Below are 22,685 nucleotides of genomic sequence, written 5' to 3' on the forward strand. Positions count from 1 at the left end.
ACCCAGCGACCCAGCCTCCGCCATCTTTCCAGTTGCCAAGCTGACCCTTTTGCTCGACGGCGAACCTTCACTCGCCCCCCCCCTTTTCACAGCGGCGATCTTCTGATTTTTAGACATCCCCCTCCTTCCTTATATCTTCCTGCACTTATTTGTTGCAAAATTGCCCCTGGGACCGGGCATTAAATTCTAGAAAATCAAGCCTCGTGCAGGAGCCACCCAACGTGAGACCTCCTCGTCCATGCCGCCACCGGAAGTCCCCGTCAGCTCAGGGAAGTTAATAGAATCCTTACATTGCACAAGGAGGCCATTCAGACCACTGAGTCTGCGCCAACCCTCCAGAAGAGCACCCTACTAAGTTCCACTCCCCCGTCCAATCCATGCAACCTAATGTGCACACTTTGGACATTATCATGGCCAATCCGCTTAACCTGCACATCTTTGGACTGTGGGAGGAAACCCACGCAGACACTGGGAGAACGTGCAGACTCCACGCAGTCGCCAGAGGTGTAAATTCCACCCGGGTCCACAGCGTTGTGAGGCAGCAGTGCTAACCACTGCACCACCGTGGCCTTCCTGCTCCCTGAAGATGAGAACTGGGGCAAAGAAAAGTCGGCGATCAGAGTTGGAGTGCAGTCTTGTAAGCCCAGTGGGATGCAATCTCGGGAGAAAAGATTGAGCAGCTGGCAGGGGAGTAGGGGGAAAATTCAGCTGGGGCCTAGTTGCCTGTCAGCGCATTGCAGGCAGAAGAAGCAAGAGGTCTTCAAAGCTGAGTTGGAGTCCCTGTTGAGGGAACTGAGAGGCTGTATCCTTGAAGGAGATGAACTGAAATCCCTCATGAGGAAGACAGATTTTAATGGATATTTTGTGACTCACAGGGATCACTGATGCTTGAGTGAATGTCTGAGAAAACTAGCGGGATCTGTGTTGGTTGTATCTGTCATTTAACCTGCAGTTTGTGGTGTATTTGACCACAATTTCCATGTTGATTCATGTTTATCTCGGTTAATTCTGGATGTTTAGAGTGTAAAGGGAGATATTAGTGACTGCTTCGACTCTTCTATAGCAAAAATTATTTTGTCTGTTTAAAACCTGTAGGTACCTGAGATTTCAAATTTCATCTATTTTAAACAAAACGTTACTGGTCCCTCACTGCCAGCTTGTAACAAGAGATAAATAGGGCATTGTGGACAGCTGCCCGGCTTTTCTTCCACGGAATCTTTCCACCCGAAGGGTTTTTGCTTTAAACCTCTTCCACAGGGTAGTTCCTTTGACAGTGCAGTACTGCACTAGAGTGTCAGCCTCGATTAAGTGCTCAAGTTTGTGGCATGGGACTTTCTGATTTAGAGCTGAGGGTTCTACCAGTTGAGCCATTGCTGATACGGCTAAGGGTCTTCGAACCAAATTGCCAATGTCCACATGTTTCTGTTGACGTGACACAAATGCGCACTCTTATCACTGAGAGGATGAAGGGAGCTGGGAGCTCCAATCCTTGGCGCAGTTCCAGGTATGCCTGCCCTCCCGCGTTTCCTGTACATCATCGATGTCCGCCCTCGAACAACCCGACTCTGAAGAGCTCACAATTTGCTCAACGTGCTGCAGTCCTGGGGTTTGTCGACTCTGGCATTGAACGTTCTTGGTGCGGTCATCCTAGTCCAGAATGTTTTCCGATGGAGCTGCGAGAATGGCAGACCAAGATCTCCACGTTGTAGATTTGTAACCGAAAAGTTATTATTGAGGCAATTGAACGAAGGTTCGAATGGCATGTACCACTGGCATTGAAAAGTGGAGGAAAGGTGAGCAGGTACCACAGGAAAACAGTAATTAGACCACAGCAAACTCGGGTTGTCCATTACAGGAGTAAAGCCATGGGGTTCAGCTGGTAGCACTCTTACCTCTGAATCACAAGGTTCCAGGTTCAAGTCTCTGGCTCGGGCACTCAAAATCTAGGCTGATGCACCACTGCAGCGCTGAGGGAGTGCTGCACTCTCAAGAGGTGCCAAGCTTCAGATGAGACGTTGAACTGAAGTCTCCACTGCCTACTCAGCTGGATGTGAAAGATCCTGTGCTGCCACTTTGAAGAAGGTAGCCATGATGTGGAGATGCCGGCGTTGGACTGGGGTGAGCACAGTACGAAGTCTTACAACACCAGGTTAAAGACCAACAGGTTTGTTTCGATGTCACTAGCTTTCGGAGCGCTGCTCCTTCCTCAGGTGAATGAAGAGGTATGTTCCAGAAACACATATATAGACAAATTCAAAGATGCCAAACAATGCTTGGAATGCGACCATTAGCAGGTGATTAAATCTTTACAGATCCAGAGATGGGGTAACCCCAGGTTAAAGAGGTGTGAATTGCATCATGCCAGGACAGTTGGTAGGATTTCGCAGGCCAGATGGTGGGGGATGAATGTAATGCGACATGAATCCCAGGTCCCGGTTGAGGCTGCACTCATGTGTGCGGAACTTGGCTATAAGTTTCTGCTCGGCGATTCTGCGTTGTCGCGCGTCCTGAAGGCCGCCTTGGAGAACGCTTACCCGGAGATCAGAGGCTGAATGCCCTTGACTGCTGAAATGTTCTCCGACTGGAAGGGAACATTCCTGCCTGGTGATTGTTGCGCGACGTCCGTTCATTCGTTGTCACAGCGTCTGCATGGTCTCGCCAATGTACCACGCTTCGGGACATCCTTTCCTGCAGCGTATGAGGTAGACAATGTTGGCCGAGTCGCACGAGTACGTACCGCGTACCTGGTGGGTGGTGTTCTCACGTGTAATAGTGGTATCCATGTCGATGATCTGGCACGTCTTGCAGAGATTGCCATGGCAGGGTTGTGTGGTGCCGTGGTCACTGTTCTGAAGACTGGGTAGTTTGCTGCAAACAATGGTTCGTTTGAGGTTGCGCGGTAGTTTGAAGGCAAGTAGTGGGGGTGTGGGGATGACCTTGGCAAGATGTTCATCGTCATCAATGACTTGTTGAAGGCTGTGAAGAAGATGTTGTAGTTTCTCCGCTCCGGGGAAGTACTGGACGACGAAGGGTATTCTGTCGGTTGTGTCCCATGTTTGTCTTCTGAGGAGGTCGGTGCGGTTTTTCGCTGTGGCGCGTTGGAACTGTCGATCGACACAGCGAAAAACCGCACTGACCTCCTCAGAAGACAAACATGGGACACAACCGACAGAATACCCTTCGTCGTCCAGTACTTCCCCGGAGCGGAGAAACTACGACATCTTCTTCACAGCCTTCAACAAGTCATTGATGACGATGAACATCTTGCCAAGGTCATCCCCACACCCCCACTACTTGCCTTCAAACAACCGCGCAACCTCAAACGAACCATTGTTTGCAGCAAACTACCCAGTCTTCAGAACAGTGACCACGACACCACACAACCCTGCCATGGCAATCTCTGCAAGACGTGCCAGATCATCGACATGGATACCACTATTACACGTGAGAACACCACCCACCAGGTACGCGGTACGTACTCGTGCGACTCGGCCAACGTTGTCTACCTCGTACGCTGCAGGAAAGGATGTCCCGAAGCGTGGTACATTGGCGAGACCATGCAGACGCTGCGACAACGAATGAACGGACATCGCGCAACAATCACCAGGCAGGAATGTTCCCTTCCAGTCGGAGAACACTTCAGCAGTCAAGGGCATTCAGCCTCTGATCTCCGGGTAAACGTTCTCCAAGGCGGCCTTCAGGACGCGCGACAACGCAGAATCGCCGAGCAGAAACTTATAGCCAAGTTCCGCACACATGAGTGCGGCCTCAACCGGGACCTGGGATTCATGTCGCATTACATTCATCCCCCACCATCTGGCCTGCAAAATCCTACCAACTGTCCTGGCTTGATGCAATTCACACCTCTTTAACCTGGGGTTACCCCATCTCTGGATCTGTAAAGATTTAATCACCTGCTAATGGTCGCATTCCAAGCATTGTTTGGCATCTTTGAATTTGTCTATATATGTGTTTCTGGAACATACCTCTTCATTCACCTGAGGAAGGAGCAGCGCTCCGAAAGCTAGTGACATCGAAACAAACCTGTTGGACTTTAACCTGGTGTTGTAAGACTTCGTACTTTGAAGAAGAGCAGGGGAGTCCTGGTGTCCCAGCCAATATCTATCCTTCAATCAACGTCACACAATTAGAAATTCAGATTATCTGGTCATTATGACATTGTTATCCACATTCACAGCCGCGGGACCTATTCCACCCACAGAACATTTCAAATGGACTGGATACTCTTTCTGTCGTCTCTCACTCTGTCTTGCTCTGTCTCGCTCTCTATCTCTCCCTCACTCTCACCCTCGTCCTGGCTATTGCCCTCATCCTCTCTCAGTGAATGAACTATTTCCCAGTGGTTAGCGGAAGTGGTCAATGCTGCTAAATGTTATTGCTGTCCAATGTTGTATTTGGGAATGTATAAATTGTTTTTTAAAAGTGTAAATGCGAGTGAGCTCCAGGTTGTCCAAAACCCCATGCGGCTCCAGTTCAGCGTGTTTCTACCAGCCCTTAATGATCTTTATTTTTCCCGCTATTGTAGGTGATAAACGTCCAGTGGCAAATGCTGGGAGGGATCGAATTGTGCAGCCGGATGAGGAAGTCACACTCAGTGGAGTGGAGAGTAGAGATGACTTTAAAATTGTCAGTTTTGATTGGAGCCTTCTGCACGGAAACCTCTCTGTGAAGTTACAGGTATGTATGCACTGAGAGAGACAAAACAACGCATTCAATAGAGTAAGCCATCCAATGCTGAGTTTTAATATCTCTATTTCAGCTAATAGGAGGAACCTTTACAGGTTTGCAAATGTGCATTCTATCTCAACGGATCTTTCATTCCAGTATCAAACCTTTGTTAAATCTTCTAGGCAGCCTTTGTTATAACTGTTCCTGCACGAGCAAACATGAATTAGGCGCAGGAGGAGACCATTTGGTCCCTCAAACCTTACTCGCTAACAAGCAAGGCCTACTGAGCCCCAAAACTCCATTTCCCTTCCCCACGTACCCCCATCCATCTTTGCATTCTTTTTCATTTAACTCCTAGGTGTCCCTCCCTGTCTGTCTCTCTGTCTGTCTCCCTGTCTGTGGTGCGGTGCAGTGGTTAGCACTGCTGCCTCGTAACACCAGGCACCCAGGTTCAATTCTAAACTTGGGTGGCCTGTCTGTGCGGAGTCTGCATGTTCTCCCCGTGTCTGTGTAGGTTTCCTCCGGGTGCTCCGGTTTCCTCCCACAGTCCAAAGATGCGTTGGTTGGACGTTTGGCCATGCTAAATTGTCCCTTAATGTCCAAAGGTCAGGCGGGATTACGGGGATAGGGCAGGGGAGTGGGCCTAGGTAGGATGCTCTTTCGAAGGGTCAGTGTCGACTCAATGGACCGAATCACAGAATACTGTAGGTATTCTATGATTATGTCTCCCTGCCTCCCTCTCTGTCAGTCCCCTTCTCTGTCAGTCCCCCTCTCTGCTCTTCCCTGTCTTTGTCTCTCTCTCTCTCTCTCTGTCTCCCTTTCTCTATCGCTCGCTCTCTCTGTCTGTCTGTAATGTCTCTCACTCTCTCTGTCGCTCTTGTTCTGTCTCTCTTGCTCGGTCTCGTGTCTCTCAGTCACACTCTATCTCTGTCGCTCACTATCTCTCTCTATCTCCGTCGCTCTCGCTCTCTCCCGCTCTCTCCTGCTCTCTCCCGCTTTTGCTCTCTCCCGCACCCGCTCTCTCCCGCACCCGCTCTCTCCCGCACCCGCTCTCTCCCGCACCCGCTCTCTCCCGCACCCGCTCTCTCCCGCACCCGCTCTCTCCCGCACCCGCTCTCTCCCGCACCCGCTCTCTCCCGCACCCGCTCTCTCCCGCACCCGCTCTCTCCCGCACCCGCTCTCTCCCGCACCCGCTCTCTCCCGCACCCGCTCTCTCCCGCACCCGCTCTCTCCCGCACCCGCTCTCTCCCGCACCCGCTCTCTCCCGCACCCGCTCTCTCCCGCACCCGCTCTCTCCCGCACCCGCTCTCTCCCGCACCCGCTCTCTCCCGCACCCGCTCTCTCCCGCACCCGCTCTCTCCCGCACCCGCTCTCTCCCGCACCCGCTCTCTCCCGCACCCGCTCTCTCCCGCACCCGCTCTCTCCCGCACCCGCTCTCTCCCGCACCCGCTCTCTCCCGCACCCGCTCTCTCCCGCACCCGCTCTCTCCCGCACCCGCTCTCTCCCGCACCCGCTCTCTCCCGCACCCGCTCTCTCCCGCACCCGCTCTCTCCCGCACCCGCTCTCTCCCGCACCCGCTCTCTCCCGCACCCGCTCTCTCCCGCACCCGCTCTCTCCCGCACCCGCTCTCTCCCGCACCCGCTCTCTCCCGCACCCGCTCTCTCCCGCACCCGCTCTCTCCCGCACCCGCTCTCTCCCGCACCCGCTCTCTCCCGCACCCGCTCTCTCCCGCACCCGCTCTCTCCCGCACCCGCTCTCTCCCGCACCCGCTCTCTCCCGCTCCCGCTCTCTCCCGCTCCCGCTCTCTCCCGCTCCCGCTCTCGCTCCCTCCCGCTCTCGCTCCCTCCCGCTCTCGCTCCCTCCCGCTCCCGCTCTCTCCCGCTCCCGCTCTCTCCCGCTCCCGCTCTCTCCCGCTCCCGCTCTCGCTCTCTCCCGCTCCCGCTCTCTCCCGCTCTCGCTCTCTCCCGTGTGGTGTTGGGTGCTCTGGTGCACAGATGAGCCAACACAGTTGTATGTGGTACAACTCTATTTTATTTTAACTCTTATATACAGTTTGTTCTGGATACTCTGCACGTGCTGTCTCCCTGAGTGTGTCATGTAGCAGGTCTGTCCTTGTCCTCGTCTCCAGCTAATACTGTCCACCAGGTGTCGTGTTTGTGCTTTTATATGTTTCCTGTCTTTGTCTGTGATTGGTTGTGGTGTTGTGTGTCCTGATTTATCTGTTGGTGTGTCTATCATGATGTGTGTGTTTGAATATCATGACATCCCGCTCTCGCTCTCTCCCGCTCTCGCTCTCTCCCGCTCTCGCTCTCTCCCGCTCCCGCTCTCTCCCTCTCGCCCGCCCGCTCTCGCTCTCGCCCGCTCTCGCTCTCGCCCGCTCTCGCTCTCGCCTGCTCTCGCTCTCGGCCGCTCTCGCTCTCGCTCTCGCCCGCTCTCGCCCGCTCTCGCTCTCGCTCTCGCTCTCGCCCGCTCTCGCTCTCACAAGCTCGCTCTCGCCCGCTGTCTCTCGCTCCCTCTCTCTCGCTCCCTCTCTCTCGCTCCCTCTCGCTCCCTCTCTCTCGCTCCCTCTCTCTTGCTCTCCACTCGTTCTCGCTCTCACTCTGTTGCTCTCACTCTATCGCTCTCACTCTATCGCTCTCTCTCGTTCACTCTCTCCCCGTTGCTCTATCTCTCGTTCACTCTGTCACGTTCTTTCTCTCGGTCTCTTGCTCTGTCACGCTGTCTGTCACTTGCTCTGTTGCCCTCTTGTTCTGTCTCTCTCTAGCTCTCTCGCTCAGTCGCACCTTCTCTCTATTGCTCTCACTCTCGTTCTCTCGCTCTTGTTCTCACTCACGCTCAGTTCTTGCTCTCGTTCTCGCTCTTGTTCTCTCTCACTCGCTCTCATTCTCGCCCTTGTTCTCTCTGTCGCGCTCTCTCTCTTGCTCGCTCTCTCTTGCTCCCACTCTCTGTCCCGCTCTCTCTCTCTGTCCCACGCTCTCTCTCTGTGCCGCTCTCTCTCTCTCTCTCTGTCCCACTCTCTCTCTCTCTCTCTCTGTGCCGCTCTCTCTCTCTCTCTCTCTGTCCCGCTCTCTCTCTCTCTGTCCCGCTCTCTCTTTCTATCCTGCTCTCTCTTTCTGTCCCGCTCTCTCTTTCTGTCCCGCTCTCTCTCTCTCTCTCTCTGTCCCGCTCTCACTTTCTCTGTCCCGCTCTCTCTCTCTCTGTCCCGCTCTCTCTCTCTCTCTCTCTGTCTCGCTCTCTCTCTCTCTGTCCTGCTCTCTCTCTCCCTGTTGCGCTCTCTCTCCCTGTTGCGCTCTCTGTCACGCTCTCTCTCTCTTTGTCGCGCTCTCTCTGTCGCGCTCCCTCTCTCTGTCGCGCTTTCTCATTTATCATGGCCAATCCACCTGACCTCCTCATCTTTGGATCGTTGGAGGAGCACCTGGAGGAAACCCACACAGACATGGGGTGAACTTACAATCTCCACACAGTCACCCAAGGTTGGAATTGAACCCAGGTCCCTAGCGCTGTGAGACAGCAGTGCTAACCCTGCCGCCCACAACTAAATTATGACTAGGAAGCGAATGAAAACTAGAAATGGCAGTACAGGGTGTTGTGGCATGTAGGCATTGGGGCCGTTGTGACCGTCTGATTGCAGCACCATTGGTAGTTGGGCCCTGGACTCCGGAGTACTCCCCCAAATCTCTGCAAATCATCACTGTCCACCCTTTAGATAATCTTTAAACCTGCCTGTTTGACCAAGTTCACCTGTCCTAATATCTCGATGTGGCTGGGTACTAAGTTATGTTTGATGATGGCTCCCGTCGCAGGCCTTTGGATATTAGCAATAGGTTAAGGACACTATGTAAATATGAGTAGTTGTATGTAGGTTAGCCAGTAGCTGGAAGTGTGCTGCAGGCTGCAATCAGAATTCTCAGTACTAAGTCCAACCCTCGTTCCATCCAGAAGGACACAGAAAATTTGGATGTTGAATCATTAGCTTTTGTGCAAAATGGAGGTTGCTGTAGTTTCGACTGAATGGGAATAATGATCAACTCGTGATTTGTTTATTTTGTGATTGCTCCACCACAGTTGCCCTGGCAATACCACAATGCAATGTAATACTCACATGGCTTGCATATTTGCTGTAAAAAACAAAAAGGAACAGCACAGGAACAGGCCCTTAGGCCCTCCAAGCCTGTGCCGATCACGTGTCCTAGCTAGACCAACCGCCTGTATCTTTCTATACCCCGTCTGTTCATCTGTCTATCGAGATAAGTCTTAAAAGCCGCTAACGTACCTGCCTCAACCACCTCACTTGGCAGTGCATTCCAGGCCACCACCACCCTGTGTGTAAAAAAAACATCCCCTGCACGTCTCCATTGAACCTATCCCCCCTCGCCTTGAACTTGTGCCCGCTTGTAATTGTCATTTCCGCCCTGGAAAAAAGCCTCCAACTGTTCACCCTATCTATACCCCTGATGATTTTATAAACTTCTAACAGGTCGCCCCTCATCCTCTGTCTATCTAGAGAGAACAATCCCAGTTTATTCAATTTCTCCTCATAGTTAATACTCTCCATACCAGGCAACATCCTGGTAAACCTTTTCTGTACACTCGCCAAAGCCTCCATGTCTTTCTGGTAGTGTGGTGACCAAAAGTGGACACAGTATCCCAAATGAGGCCTAACCAACGTTCTATATAACTAACATAATTTGAAAACTTTTATACTCAATGCCCCATCCGATGAAGCCTATCATGCCATATGCTTTCTTTACCACCATTTCCACCTGTGCTGCCACTTTTAAGGATCTGTGGACCTGCAAGTCCAGATCTCTGTGTCTCTGTGCTCCTGATGGTTCTGCCATTTATTTTATAGCTCCCACCTGAATTAGATCTACCAAAATGCATCGCCTCACATTTGTCAAGGTTAAATTCCATCTGCCATTTCTCTGCCCAATTTTGCATCCTATCTATATCCTGCTGTATTCTCTGACAATCTTCATCACTATCCGCAATTTAGAATCATCCGCAAACTTGCTAATCAGACCAGCTATGTTTTTTTTCCAAGTCATTTATATATATATTACAAAGAGCAGAGATCCCACTACTGATCCCTGCGGAACACCACTAGTTACAGACCTCCATTCGGAAAAATACCCAGCCACTGCTACCCTCTGTCTTCTATGGCCAAGCCAGTTCTGAATCCATCCAGCTAGTTCACCCCTGACCCTGTGTGATTTAATCTTTTGCACCACCTTGCCATGAGGGACTTTGTTAAATAATTTACTAAAGTCCATGTAGACAAATTCCCTCGTCAATGATTTTTGTCACCTCCTCAAAATACTCAATTAAGTTAGTGAACCATGACCTCCCTCGTACAAAACCATGCTGTCTTTCATCAATAAGACCATTCACTTCCAAATGTGCATAGATCCTGGCCGGGATTCTCGGCCAAGTGTTGACACCGGCGTAAACACTGGCGTGGAGTACGCCGGCGACAACGGGCCTCCTGGCCCAGCAACTCTCCGGTTTTTAGGGGGCTAGCACGGCACCGGAGTGCTGCGCACTGCTCCGGCGGCGAAAGGCGGCCTTGCATGGCCGATGCGGGTCTGCCCATGCGCGCGATGGCTGTCTCTGCACCGCCACAGGCGCGTGGTTGCCATCTCCGCGCCGGCGCATTTGCGTGGTTGCCGTCTCCGTGCCGGCACGGAGCAACATGTCAGGGACCTAACAGCGGGCCTGCGCGGATGGAGGTTGGCCCCCTCCAGATCGCGGCCGCCCGCCGATCGGAAGCCACCGATCGCGGGCCTGGACACTGTGGAAGCCCCCACCCCCCCCAGAGTGTCAGATCTCCCGCCCCCACCCACCACCAGCGGATGCGGGTCCGAGCTCCTGCCGGGTGGCACCAGGTTTGAACAACGCCGATGGGACTTGGTGACAGTTCGGCCCGTCGCCCGCGGAGCATCACCGGCAGCCGGAGAATCGGCGGCCCGGCGTCAGAGCAGCGTGGCGGGAATTTCCCGTGCCCCCGAAAATTCTCTGACCCGTCGCGGACACGGAGAATCCCGGCCCCTATCTCTGAGAATCTTTTCCAACAATTTCACTATCACTGACGTCAAGCTCACTGGCCTACAATTACCTGGGTTATCCTTCTTAAGTAACGGGACAACATTGGCTATCATCCAATCCTCTGGGACCTCACCTGTGGCCAACAACGAAACAAAGATTTCTGTGAGAGAGAGGCCTAGCGATTTCATCTCTTGTCTCCTCGGTAATCTGGGATAGATGCCATCTGCGCTGGGGATTTGTCTACCTTGATGCTTTTTAAAAATACATTTAGTGTACCCAATTCATTTTTTCCAATTAAGGGGCAATTTAGCGTGGCCAATCCACCTACCCTGCACATCTTTGGGTTGTGGGAGCGAAACCCATGCAAACACGGAGAGAATGTGCAAACTCCACACAGACAGTGACCCAGAGCTGGGATCGAAACTGGGACCTCGGCGCCGTGAGGCAGCAATGCTAACCACTGCGCCACCGTGCCGCCCCTACCTTGATGCTTTTTAACACACCAAACACTTCCTCCCTCGTAATAACGACTTGTTCTAAAGTATTTACATATCCCTCTTGAGACACCACCAATCAATGTGTCCCTCTCCTTTGTGAATGCCGATGCAAAATACTCATTCAGGATCTCACCTACTTCCTTTGGTTCTACCAAATTCCTTCCTTTATCCTTGAGTGACCAACTCTTTCTCCAGCTACCCTCTTGTTCCTAATCTAAGAATAAAATGCCATGCGATTCTCCTTAATCCTGTCTGCCAAGGACATTTTGTGACCCCTTTTCTACTCCCTGTGTTCTTTAAGTGCTTCATCTGTTTTTAGTTGCCAAGACCTCGTGGATGCGTCCTTTTTCTTTTTGACTGACTTGCAATTTCCTGAGTCATCCACGGTTCCTGAATCCTGTCTTTCTTTTTTTACCGGCACATGCCTGTCCTTCAATCCCATCAACTGTTCCTTAAAAGACTCCCACATGCCAAATGTGGATTTACTCTCAAACCGCCTCTCCCAAACAGCCTCCGAATCCTGCCTAATCTAGTTGTAGTTAGCCTTCCCCCAATTTAGCACTTTAACCCTAGGACGCCAGCGGTGTGCCTCAGGGATCAGTGCTGGGTCCATTGTTATTTGTTATTTATATCAATGATTTTTTAAAAATGTATTTTATGACAAACCTGCATCGAAACATGTTACAACGAATAAACACCCCGGGAAACATACTTCCCAACAATCAAGTATACAGTCTGTACAGATTTTTCCTCTTTTTCAACACAACTGCGACGAACAGCCCCTCAAACAGTCACAAACATCCCCCACCTTTCCTCAAACCCCCCTGAAGAGCCCCTTAACTCATACTTTATCTTCTCTAATCGCAGGAAGTCGTACAGGTCACCCAACCAAGCGGCTACCCCCAGTGGTGATGCCGATTGCCACTCCAGCAAACTTCGCCGCCGTGCAATTAGAGAGGCGAAGGCCACGACATCGGCCTTCCCCCTCTCCATGAGCTCCGGCTTCTCTGAAACCCCAAATATCGCCACCAAAGGGTCCGGGTCCACCTCCTCCACTACCCTGGCTAAGGTGGCGAAGACTCACGCCCAGAATCTTCCCAACTTTTCACAACCCCAAAACATGTGCATGTAATTCGCTGGCCCCCGCCCACACCTCTCACACTCATCTGCTACCCCCTGAAAGAACGCACTCATTCTCGCCCGAGTTATATCCACCCTGTGCACCAACTTAAACTGTATCAGGCTCATCCTTGCTCAAGAGGAAGTCCCGTTTACCCTACTCGGTGCTTCACTCCATACTCCCAAACTGATCTCCCCTCCCAACTCCGCTTTCTATTTCTCCTTGATATTCACCACCCGCTCACCTCCCTGATCCCCCAGCCACTTGTATATATCACCAATTCTTCCCTCACGTTCCACATCCGGAAGCAGCGGTCGCTCCAGCAGGTGTATCCTGGCAACCAGGGAACCCCCTTCAGACCTTTCGCGCAAAGTCCCTAATCTGCAGATACCTGAACTCATTCCCCCTCGGCAGCTCTACCCTCTCCCTTAGCTCCTCCAGACTGGCAAACCCTTCCTCCAAATACAGATCCATCACCTTGACCAGCCCCACTTCCCTCCACCTCCTGTATACACTAGACATCCCCCCCCCAGCTCAAATCCATGATTCTCATGGCGTTAGCACCGACATCCCTTCTACCCTAAAAAGCCTCCTCAACTGATTCCATATCTTCACCATGGACTGCACCACCGGGCTCCCTGAATACCTACTCGGAGCCATTGGCAATGCTGCCCTCACCATAGCCCTCAAACTATACCCCTTACAAGATTCCTCCTCCATCCTCACCCACTCTACCCCTTCACCTTCTCACCACCGCCACACCTTGTCCACATTTGCCGCAAGCTGAAGCAAGTTGAGCAACGCCTACTCCCTCTGGCTCCCACCCTCGGCACCGTCCCTGCCCATACAAAGTCCAAAATGATTGTGTCCACTTTCGGGAAAAAAGGTCTTTGGTGTAAAGATCGGCGGAATATTTATTTCACCACTTGGACCCTCCCCGCCAACATTAAGTGCAGTGTATCCCACCTCCTAAGATCCTCCCTAGCCTCCTTCACCAGCTTTGTTAAGTTCCACTTATGGAGCCCCGTCCATTCCCTCGCGACCTGAATCCCCAAATACCTAAACCTATCCCTCGCTACCATAAATGGCATCCCCCCTAAATTAGCCCCCTGTCCCAGCTCGTTTAGTGGGAATACCTTGCTTTTCCCTACATTCAGCTTGTATCCTGAGAACCCTCCAAACCTCCCCAGCAGGCCCATAATCCTTCCCATACTCTCCATATACAAACATACAGCAAGAGGTCATCGACATAGAGCGACACCTGATGCTCCCTCTATCCCCTCATAATCCCCTGCCACTCTGCCGACCCCCTGAGAGCCATCGCCAATGGCTCTATGGCCAGCGCAAACAGCAGTCGTGAAAGTGGGCACTCCTGCCTTGTACCCCAGTGTAAGTCAAAGCTTCGTGAGCTCATATCATTTGTCCTCACCCTCGCCCTTGGTGCCACATACAGCAACTGCACCCATGCCACAAATCTCAGCCCAAACCTTCCCAAAACCTTGAACAAGTACCGCCACTCAACCCGATCAAATTCCTTCTCCCCGTCCATGGACGCTACCACCTCCGGTACCAGGGCCCCCGATGGATTCATCACCACATTCAACAGCCATCTTATATTACTTGCGAGCTGCCTGCCCTTCATAAAGCCTGTTTGATCTTCTGCCACCACCCTGGGGACACACTCCTCCATCCTCCCCACCAACAACTTAGCCAATACTTTCACATCCGTGTTCAATAGTGATATAGGCCTATACGACCCACATTCCGCTGGGTCCTTCCCTTTTTTGGGGATTAGTGTGTTTAGTGACTGTGTCATCATGTCCGGCAATTCCCCCTTCTCCAGTGCTTCATTAAACGCCCCCAACAGACATGATGCAAACTCCTTATAAAATTCCGCCGGGTACCCATCCGGCCCAGGGGCCTTCCCCGACTTCATACCCCTGATACTATTCAGCACCTCTCTCAGCCCCAGGGGCTCCTCCAACGCCTGCCTCTTTGCTTCCTCCACCTGGGGAAATTCCAGCTTGCCCAGAAAGCGCCCCATGTCCCCCTCCTCTCCTCCCGAGTCTGCCTCATAGAGTCCCTGGTAGTAATCCCTAAACGTATTGTTTATCTTCCCCGGCTCCGACAGCACAACCCTAGCCCCAGTCCGTTTCTTCAATTTTTCCCTGGACGCAGCCTGCCTCCACAGCTTGCGCCAGCATGCAGCTCGCCTTCTCCCCGTCCTCATATTGCACCCCCCTTGCCCTACGCAGTTGCCCTACCGCCCTCCCTGTTGTCAGCCTGTCAAACTGCCCCTGCAACTTTTTCCTCCTCGCCAATCCCTCCACGGTGGGCACCCTTGAATATTCCCTGTCCACCTCCACTATCTCGCTCACTAGATGGTCATGTTCCTCCCTCCTTTCCCTATCCGCACGAGCTTTAAACAAAATAATTTCCCTCCGGACCACTGCTTTCAGTGCTTCCCAAAAAATGGCCGCCGACACTTCCCCATTCTGATTCAACTCCACATAATCCCTAATCGCCGCCCGCACCTTATCACAAAAACCTCCATCCGCCAACAACCCCGAGTCAAACCCCCACCCCGACCTCTGCTCTCGTCCCGTTCTAAACCGAATCTCCAGCCAGTGGGGCGCATGGTCCGAGATAACTATCCCCGCATACACTGCCCCCTCCACCCCAACCAAAATCTCCCGACTCACTACAAAGTAATCAATCCTCAAATACACCTTATAGACGTGTGAAAAGAAGGAATACTCCCTTCCCCCTGGGTTCTGAAAGTGCCATGGATCCACCATACCCATCCTCTCCATAAACCTCCCCAACTCCCTTGACATTCGTACCCTACCCATCGATCTGGGGCTCGATCTATCCACCCTCGGCTCCAGGACACAGTTATAATCTCCTCCCATGATCAACTAGTACGTGGTCAAATCCGGGATCGCTGCCAGCAACCCCCTCATAATGCCCACATCATCCCTCTTTCTCTCTCCCCCTCTTTCGCTCTCCCCCTCTTTCTCTCTCTCCCCCTCTTTCTCTCTCTCTCCCCCTCTTTCTCTCTCTCCCCCCCTCTTTCTCTCTCTCTCCCCCTCTTTCTCTCTCTCTCCCCCTCTTTCTCTCTCTCTCCCCCTCTTTCTCTCTCTCTCCCCCTCTTTCTCTCTCTCTCCCCCTCTTTCTCTCTCTCTCCCCCTCTTTCTCTCTCTCTCTCCCCCTCTTTCTCTCTCTCTCCCCCTCTTTCTCTCTCTCTCCCCCTCTTTCTCTCTCTCTCTCCCCCTCTTTCTCTCTCTCTCCCCCTCTTTCTCTCTCTCTCCCCCTCTTTCTCTCTCTCTCCCCCTCTTGCTTCCCCCTTTGCTACCCTCCCCCTTGATTTCTCCCCCCCTCCCCTCCTTTCTCCACGGCCTCTCTTTCTCCGGGATGCACTGGAAACTGAATGTATGTACAAGTGAGCAGGAGCTTGCTGTTTGATAAGAGGTTTGTCTGGGTCACACGTCTGCTGAATGAGAGGGATGGGCGGACTTTGTCTTGATTTGCGATTTGCTGCCTGCGTTTTGTTGGTGTAAGAGAAACCAAACCAGCCAGTTCTACCAGGCGCAGGACTAAATACCTTGGGACATGCTCTAACCTGAGCTGGATGCTGCCTCATCCCTCGCGCAACATCTAACTAACTCCATAATGTGTAGCATTTCCTCAAAATCCGCATTGGCCATAATATGAACCCGACACCTGCTGACAGGCGGGAGAAAGGGTGGTTACCTAAAGAATTATAACCGGGTGCATATCCCCAACCTCTGTGTGCGCGCCCCGTTTTGAAGTCATACCAGTGATTCACCCCGGGGAAACGGGTGACAGCATTCACATATTTAAATCAGGCTGCTTCCAGAAGGTATTGTGCTTTGTTTTCTTACAGCGCTCCTTGTGGATCAGGAGGAGCAGGAGTGTGTCTATCCCTCCCCTAGCTCCTCCGGGAAGCCTTGGGCCTTCTGATCACTTCCGCCGGTCTTTGCCACGACCCCACCCCACCACCCTGACCACAACCACTTTGGGCAGGATCAGTGACCTGCCCACCAAACTGACCTCTCAGTACCCTCCTCACCCCCTCTCCGCCCGCTTCCCGCCCCCGAATCCAAGGGATTATTCCAATGAACCACCTGGCAACTGAGAAATGGAAGAAGCTATTATCAGGCCCCAGCCTTAATTTAAGCCGGGATCACCCATCTCCAGCCATTTTGTATGTTCCTCTGCACCTTATAAATAGCGGAGCCATTGGGACTTGGACCGTCATTGACCCAACTGGAATTGCTGGGGAGGCAGATTTAGCATCAAATTGAAATGGAGATAGAATTTACAGTGCAAAAAGAGGCCATTCAGCCCATCGAATCTGCACCGGCCCTTGGAAAGAGCACCCTACTTAAGCCCAAACGCCCACCTATCCCCGTAACCCAGTAACCCCACCTAATCTTTGGACACTGAGGGGCAATTTAGCATGGCCAATCCACCTAACCTGCACATCTTTGGACTGTGGGAGGAAACCGGAGCACCCGGAGGAACCACGCAGATACATGGAGAAAGTGCAGACTCTGCACAGTCACCTGAGGTCAGAATTGAACCCGGGCCCCTGGCGCTGTGAGGCAGCAGTGCTAACCATAATGAACTCTGGGTGTTTAACACGATCCCAAATGTCAGGTTTTTCCTATTCTTGGCTTTTAGTTCTTAAAGGGCCAGTGTCTTCACAGTGAAACTGCTGAGTAAATGTGTTACTTGGACAGGCAAATGCAAGTTAAATGCTGCACTTGGTGTTTTCTCACATGGCTGATGAGCCATTGTTCCGTGAGTGGCACTCTTTTGCCTCTTAAGTCGGCCGATTGTGGGTTCAAGTCCCATGGTAGAGACTTGAGTGCACGATCCTGGCTGATGGCCAGTGCAGCACTGAGGGAGTGCTACACCATCGGAGGTGCTGTCGTTTAGATGAAATGTTAAACCGAGGTCCAGATGGACATGAAGGAACTTTCAAAGAAGAACTTAGGTGTCCTGTCCAATGGCGGCACAGCAGCACAGTGGTTAGCACTGTTGCTTCACAGCGCTAGGGTCCCAGGTTCGATTTCCAGCTTGGGTCACTGTCTGGTGGAGTCTGCACGTTTCCCCGTGTCTGCATGGGTTTCCTCCGGGTGCTCCAATTTCCTCCCACAAGTCTCGAAAGACGTGCTGTTCGGTGAATTAGAAATTCTGAATTCTCCCTCTGTGTACCCGAACAGGTGCCGGAGTGTGGAGATAAGAGATTTTCACAGTAACTTCATTGCAGTGTTAATGTAAGCCTACTTGTGACAGTACAGATCTTGGCCAATGGTTGTTGCTCAACCAGCATTGCTACAAACAGAATAATGCCACCACACTGCTCACCGACCACAGAAGGCCTAAAACCGACAGGAAAACACTGCGTGCTCCCTCTCCAGGGACACCCAGCTGTGAATGTAGCCACAATTGAGGGGCTAACAGTCGTGTCGGACGACCCCCTCAACCACCCACTGTCCAGACCTGTTGAAGGTCACATTGGTCAGGTGCAGGCTTACGAGGAGGTCCTCCTCCCAACCCACCCTCCCCACCGCACGGGGTGACCAAAGATCAGGGGTGCTGAAGTGCAACAAAACGTTGAGGAGCAGCCGCTTCAAATAACAAAAAAAGTGCTGCAACCTCGGGCAATCTACATAAAACATGGGACACGGCCTTCCCCAGGCCGCAAAAGAGACATCCGGCCTGGGAGTCGTCGAACTATCTTAACCTACGATTGCATGGCACTGCTGCACGCACCACCCTCCGCGCCAGGATCCGATGGGGAAAGGGAGGCTCTCACGGAGAAAGTCCTCCACTGGGGACCTCCCCTACCTAACTTGCACATCATTGGGCTGTGGGATGAAACCGCAGCACCCACACAGACACGGGGAGAATGTGCAAACTCCATACAGTCACCCAAGGCCGGAATCGAACCCAGATCCCTGGTGCTGTGAGGTAGCAGTGCTAATCACTCTACCCCCCCCCCCCCCCCGTTCCTCGTTTCTATGTTTCTCCCCACCCCCCTCCTCATCGGGTGCCCACCCTACTTACATGTGTTCAAAGTCTTTAATGCACGTTAGCTGTGTATCTTAACGTAGAAGAAACATCCGAGTAACACCAGCCAACGTAAAAGTTATTGAGATCATTAGTAGCATCTGATTGGTGAGGTAGCCTGGCATTGGCTCACTTCACATAAACTTGAGACCAGACCTTGGATCCTACTTAGCTCAAAGTCACCCATGATGTGTTCTGGGAGCAGTTTAGAATTCAGCAAAGAAGGACCGAGGGATTGAGTAAGAATGGGAAAATATATGAGAGTAAGCTGGCAGGGACATAAAAACTGACGGTAAAAGTTTCTATAGGTATGTGAAGAGAAAAAGATTGGTGAAGACAAATGTCCCTTACAGTCAGAAAGAGGGGAATGTATAATAGGGAACAAACAAATGGCTGAGCAACTAAATACATACTTTGGTTCTGTCTTCACAAATGAGGACACAAATCAGATACTAGAAATGTTGGGGAATGCAGGGTTTAGTGAGAGGAAGGAACTGAAGGAGATCAATATGAGTAGAGAAATGGTGTTGGGGAAATTGATGGGATTGAAGGCTGATGAATGAAATGAAAAATGAAATGAAAATTTCATATTGTCACAAGTAGGCTTCAAATGAAGTTACTGTGAAAAGCCCCTAGTCGCCACATTCCAGCGCCTGTTCGGGGAGGCTGGTACGGGAATTGAACCGTGCTGCTGGCCTTCCTTGGTCTGCTTTCAAAGCCAGCGATTTAGCCCTGTGCCAAACAATCCCCAGGGCCTGATAATCTACATCCCAGAGTACTTAAGGAAGTGGCTCTAGAAATAGTGGATGCGTTGGTGGTCATCTTCCAGGATCCTATAGACTCTGGAACAGTCCCTGCAGATTGGAGGGTAGCTCCAATGTAACTCCAATATTTTAAAAGAGAGAAAACAGGGAATTATAGACCAGTGAGCCTGACGTCAGTAGTGGGAAATATTCTAGAATCCATTATCAAAGATTTTATAGCAGAGCACTTAGAAAATAGTGGACATGCTTGACAAATCTACTGGAATTCTTCGAGGATGTTACTAGTAGAGTTGATGAGGGGGAGCCAGTAGATGTGGTACATTTGGACTTTCAGAAGGCTTTTGACAAAGTCTCGCATAAGAGATTAGCGTGTAAAATTAAAGCATCTGGGATTAGGGGTATTGTATTGACTTGGATAGAAAACTGGTTGGCAGACAGGAAACAAAAATAGGAATTAACGGGTGTTTTTCAAATTGGCAGTCAGTGACTAGTGGGGTACCCCAGGGATCAGTGCTCGGACCCCAGCTATTCACAATATATATTAATGATTTAGATGAGGGAACAAAATGTAAAATCTCCAGATTTGCGGATGACAGCAAGCTGGGTGAGAAGGCAAGCTGTGTGGAGGCTGCAGTGATCCTTCAGTGTGATTTGGACAAGTTGAGTGAGTGGGCAAATGAATGGCAGATACAGTATAATTTGGAGAAATGTGAGGTTATCCACTTCGGTAGCAAAAACGAGAAGGCAGCCTAATATCAGAATGGCCATAAATTAGGAGAGTGAAGGGAAATGTGCAACGAGACCTGGGTGTCCTCATACAACAGTCAATGAAGGTAAGCATGCAGATGCAGCAGGCGGTAAAGAAGGCAAATGGTATGTTGGCGTTCATGGCAAGAGGATTCAAGTATAGGAGTAGGGGTGACTTGCTGCAATTATACAGGGTCTTGGTGAGGCCACACCTGGAGTATTGGTCTCCTTATCTAAGGAAGGATAGTCTTGCTTGAGAAGTAGTGCAGCAATAGTTTATCAGACTGATTCCTGGGATGGCGGTACTGTCATATGAGGAGAGATTGAATTGGTTAGAACAAAGAACAAAGTAAAGTACAACACAGGAACAGGCCATTCGGCCCTCCAAGCCCGTGCCGACCATGCTGCCCGTATAAACTAAAATCTTCTACACTTCCAGGGTCCATATCCCTCTATTCCCATCCTATTGGTAGCGAGTTCCAGGCACCCACTACCCTCTGTGTAAAAAAAAACTTGCCTTGTACATCTCTTCTAAACCTTGCCCCTCGCATCTTAAACCTATGCCCCCTAGTAATTGACCTCTCTACCCTGGGAAAAAGTATCTGACTATCCACTCTGTCTATGCCCCTCATAATTTTGTAGGCCTCTATCAGGTCGCCCCTCCAACTCCTTTGTCCCAGTGAGAACAAACCAAGTTTATTCAACCGCTCCTCATAGCTAATGCCCTTCATACCAGGCAACATCTGGTAAATCTCTTCTGCACCCTCTCTAAAGCCTCCACATCCTTCTGGTAGTGTGGTGACCAGAATTGAACACTACACTGCAAGTGTGGTCTAACTAAGGTTCCATACAGCTGCAACATGACTTGCCAATTTTTATACTCAATGCCCCGGCCAATGAAGGCAAGCATGCCATATGCCTTCTTGACTACCTTCTCCACCTGTGTTGCCCCTTTCAGTGACCTGTGGACCTGTTCACCTAGATCTCTCTGACTGTCAATACTCTTGAGGGTTCTACCATTCACTACATATTCCCTACCTGTATTCGACCTTCCAAATTGCATCACCTCACATTTGTCCGGATTAAACTCCATCTGCCATCTCTCCGCCCAAGTCTCCAAACGATCTAAATCCTGCTGTATCCTCTGACAGTCCTCATCGCTATCCGCAATTCCACCAACCTTTGTGTCGTCCATAAACTTACTAATCAGACCAGTTACATTTTCCTCCAAATCATTTATATATACTATGAACAGCAAAGCCCAGCACTGAACCCTGCGGAATACTACTAGTCACAGCCCTCCAATCAGAAAAGCACCCTTCCATTACTACTCTCTGTCTTATATAACCTAGCCAGTTCTGTATCCATCTTGCCAGCTCACCTCTGATCCCGTGTGACTTCACCTTTGTACCAGTCTGCCATGAGGACCTTGACGAAGGCCTTACTGAAATCCATATAGACAACATCCACTGCCCTATCTGCATCAATCATCTTTGTGACCTCCTCGAAAAACTCTTATCAAGTTCGTGAGACACGACCTCCCCTTCACAAAACCGTGCTGCCTCTCGCTAATACGTCCACTTGCTTCCAAATGGGAGTAGATCCTGTCTCGAAGAATTCTCTCCAGTAATTTCCCTACCACTGACGTAAGGCTCACCGGCCTGTAGTTCCCTGGATTATCATTGCTATCCTTCTTAAACAAAGGAACAACTTTGGCTATTCTCCAGTCCTCCGAGACATCACATGAAGACAGTGAAGATCCAAAGATTTCTGTCAAGGCCTCAGCAATTTACTCTCTTGCCTCCTTCGGTATTCTGCAGTAGATCCCATCAGGCCCTGGGGACTTATTCAGCTTAATGTTTTTCAGACGCCCAACACCTCGTCTTTTTGGATCTCAACGTGACCCAGGCTATCTACACACCCTTCTCCAGACTCAACATCCACCAATTCCTTCTCTTTGGTGAATACTGATGCAAAGTATTCATTTAGTACCTCGCCCATTTCCTCTGGCTCCACACATAGATTCCCTCCCCTGTCCTTCAGTGGGCCAATCCTTTCCCTGGCTACCCTCTTGCCTTTGATGTACGTGTAAAAAGCCTTGGGATTTTCCTTAACCCTATTTGCCAAAGACTTTCCATGACCCCTTTTAGCCCTCCTGACTCCTTGCTTAATTTTCCTTATATTCCACACAGGCTTTATCTATTCCCAGCCTTTTAGCCCTGACAAATGCCTCGTTTTTCTTTTTGACAAGGCCTACAATATCTCACGTTTTCCAAGGTTACCGAAATTTACCATATTTATTCTTCCTCACAGGAACCTGCCGGTCCTGAATTCCTTCCAACTAACATTTGAAAGCCCCCCCACATGCCAGATGTTGATTTACCCTCAAATATCCGCTCCCAATCTAGGTTCTTCAGTTCCCGCCTAATATTGTTATAATTAGCCTTCACCCAATTTAGCACATTCGCCAGAGGACCACTCTTACCCTTGTCCACCAGCACTTTAAAACTTACTAAATTGTGATCACTGTTCCCGAAATGCTCCCCTACTGAAACTTCCACCAGCTGGCCGGGCTCATTGCCCAATACCAGATCCAGTACATCCCCTTCCCTAGTTGAACTGTCTACATATTGTTTTGAGAAGCCCAGTCCAAGCCCCTAGCACTAAATGAGTCCCAGTCAATATTGGGGAAGTTAAAGTTTCCCATCACAACAACCCTGT

At 51.0% G+C, this 22,685-nt stretch overlaps 1 protein-coding gene across 2 annotated transcripts in view; it reads left to right on the forward strand.

The window, feature by feature from the left end:
* LOC140397211 (kunitz-type protease inhibitor 1-like) overlaps positions 1-22,685 on the forward strand; it is a 98,285-nt gene that overhangs the window by 40,609 nt on the left and 34,991 nt on the right. For both annotated transcript variants that reach the window (XM_072486138.1, XM_072486139.1), the window contains exon 2: positions 4,547-4,698. In XM_072486138.1, coding sequence (XP_072342239.1) covers positions 4,547-4,698 — 152 coding nt within the window. The remainder of the gene's footprint in view (positions 1-4,546; positions 4,699-22,685) is intronic.

The sequence above is a fragment of the Scyliorhinus torazame genome, chromosome 2 (assembly GCF_047496885.1).
Source record: "Scyliorhinus torazame isolate Kashiwa2021f chromosome 2, sScyTor2.1, whole genome shotgun sequence".
NCBI classification, from domain to species: domain Eukaryota; kingdom Metazoa; phylum Chordata; class Chondrichthyes; order Carcharhiniformes; family Scyliorhinidae; genus Scyliorhinus; species Scyliorhinus torazame.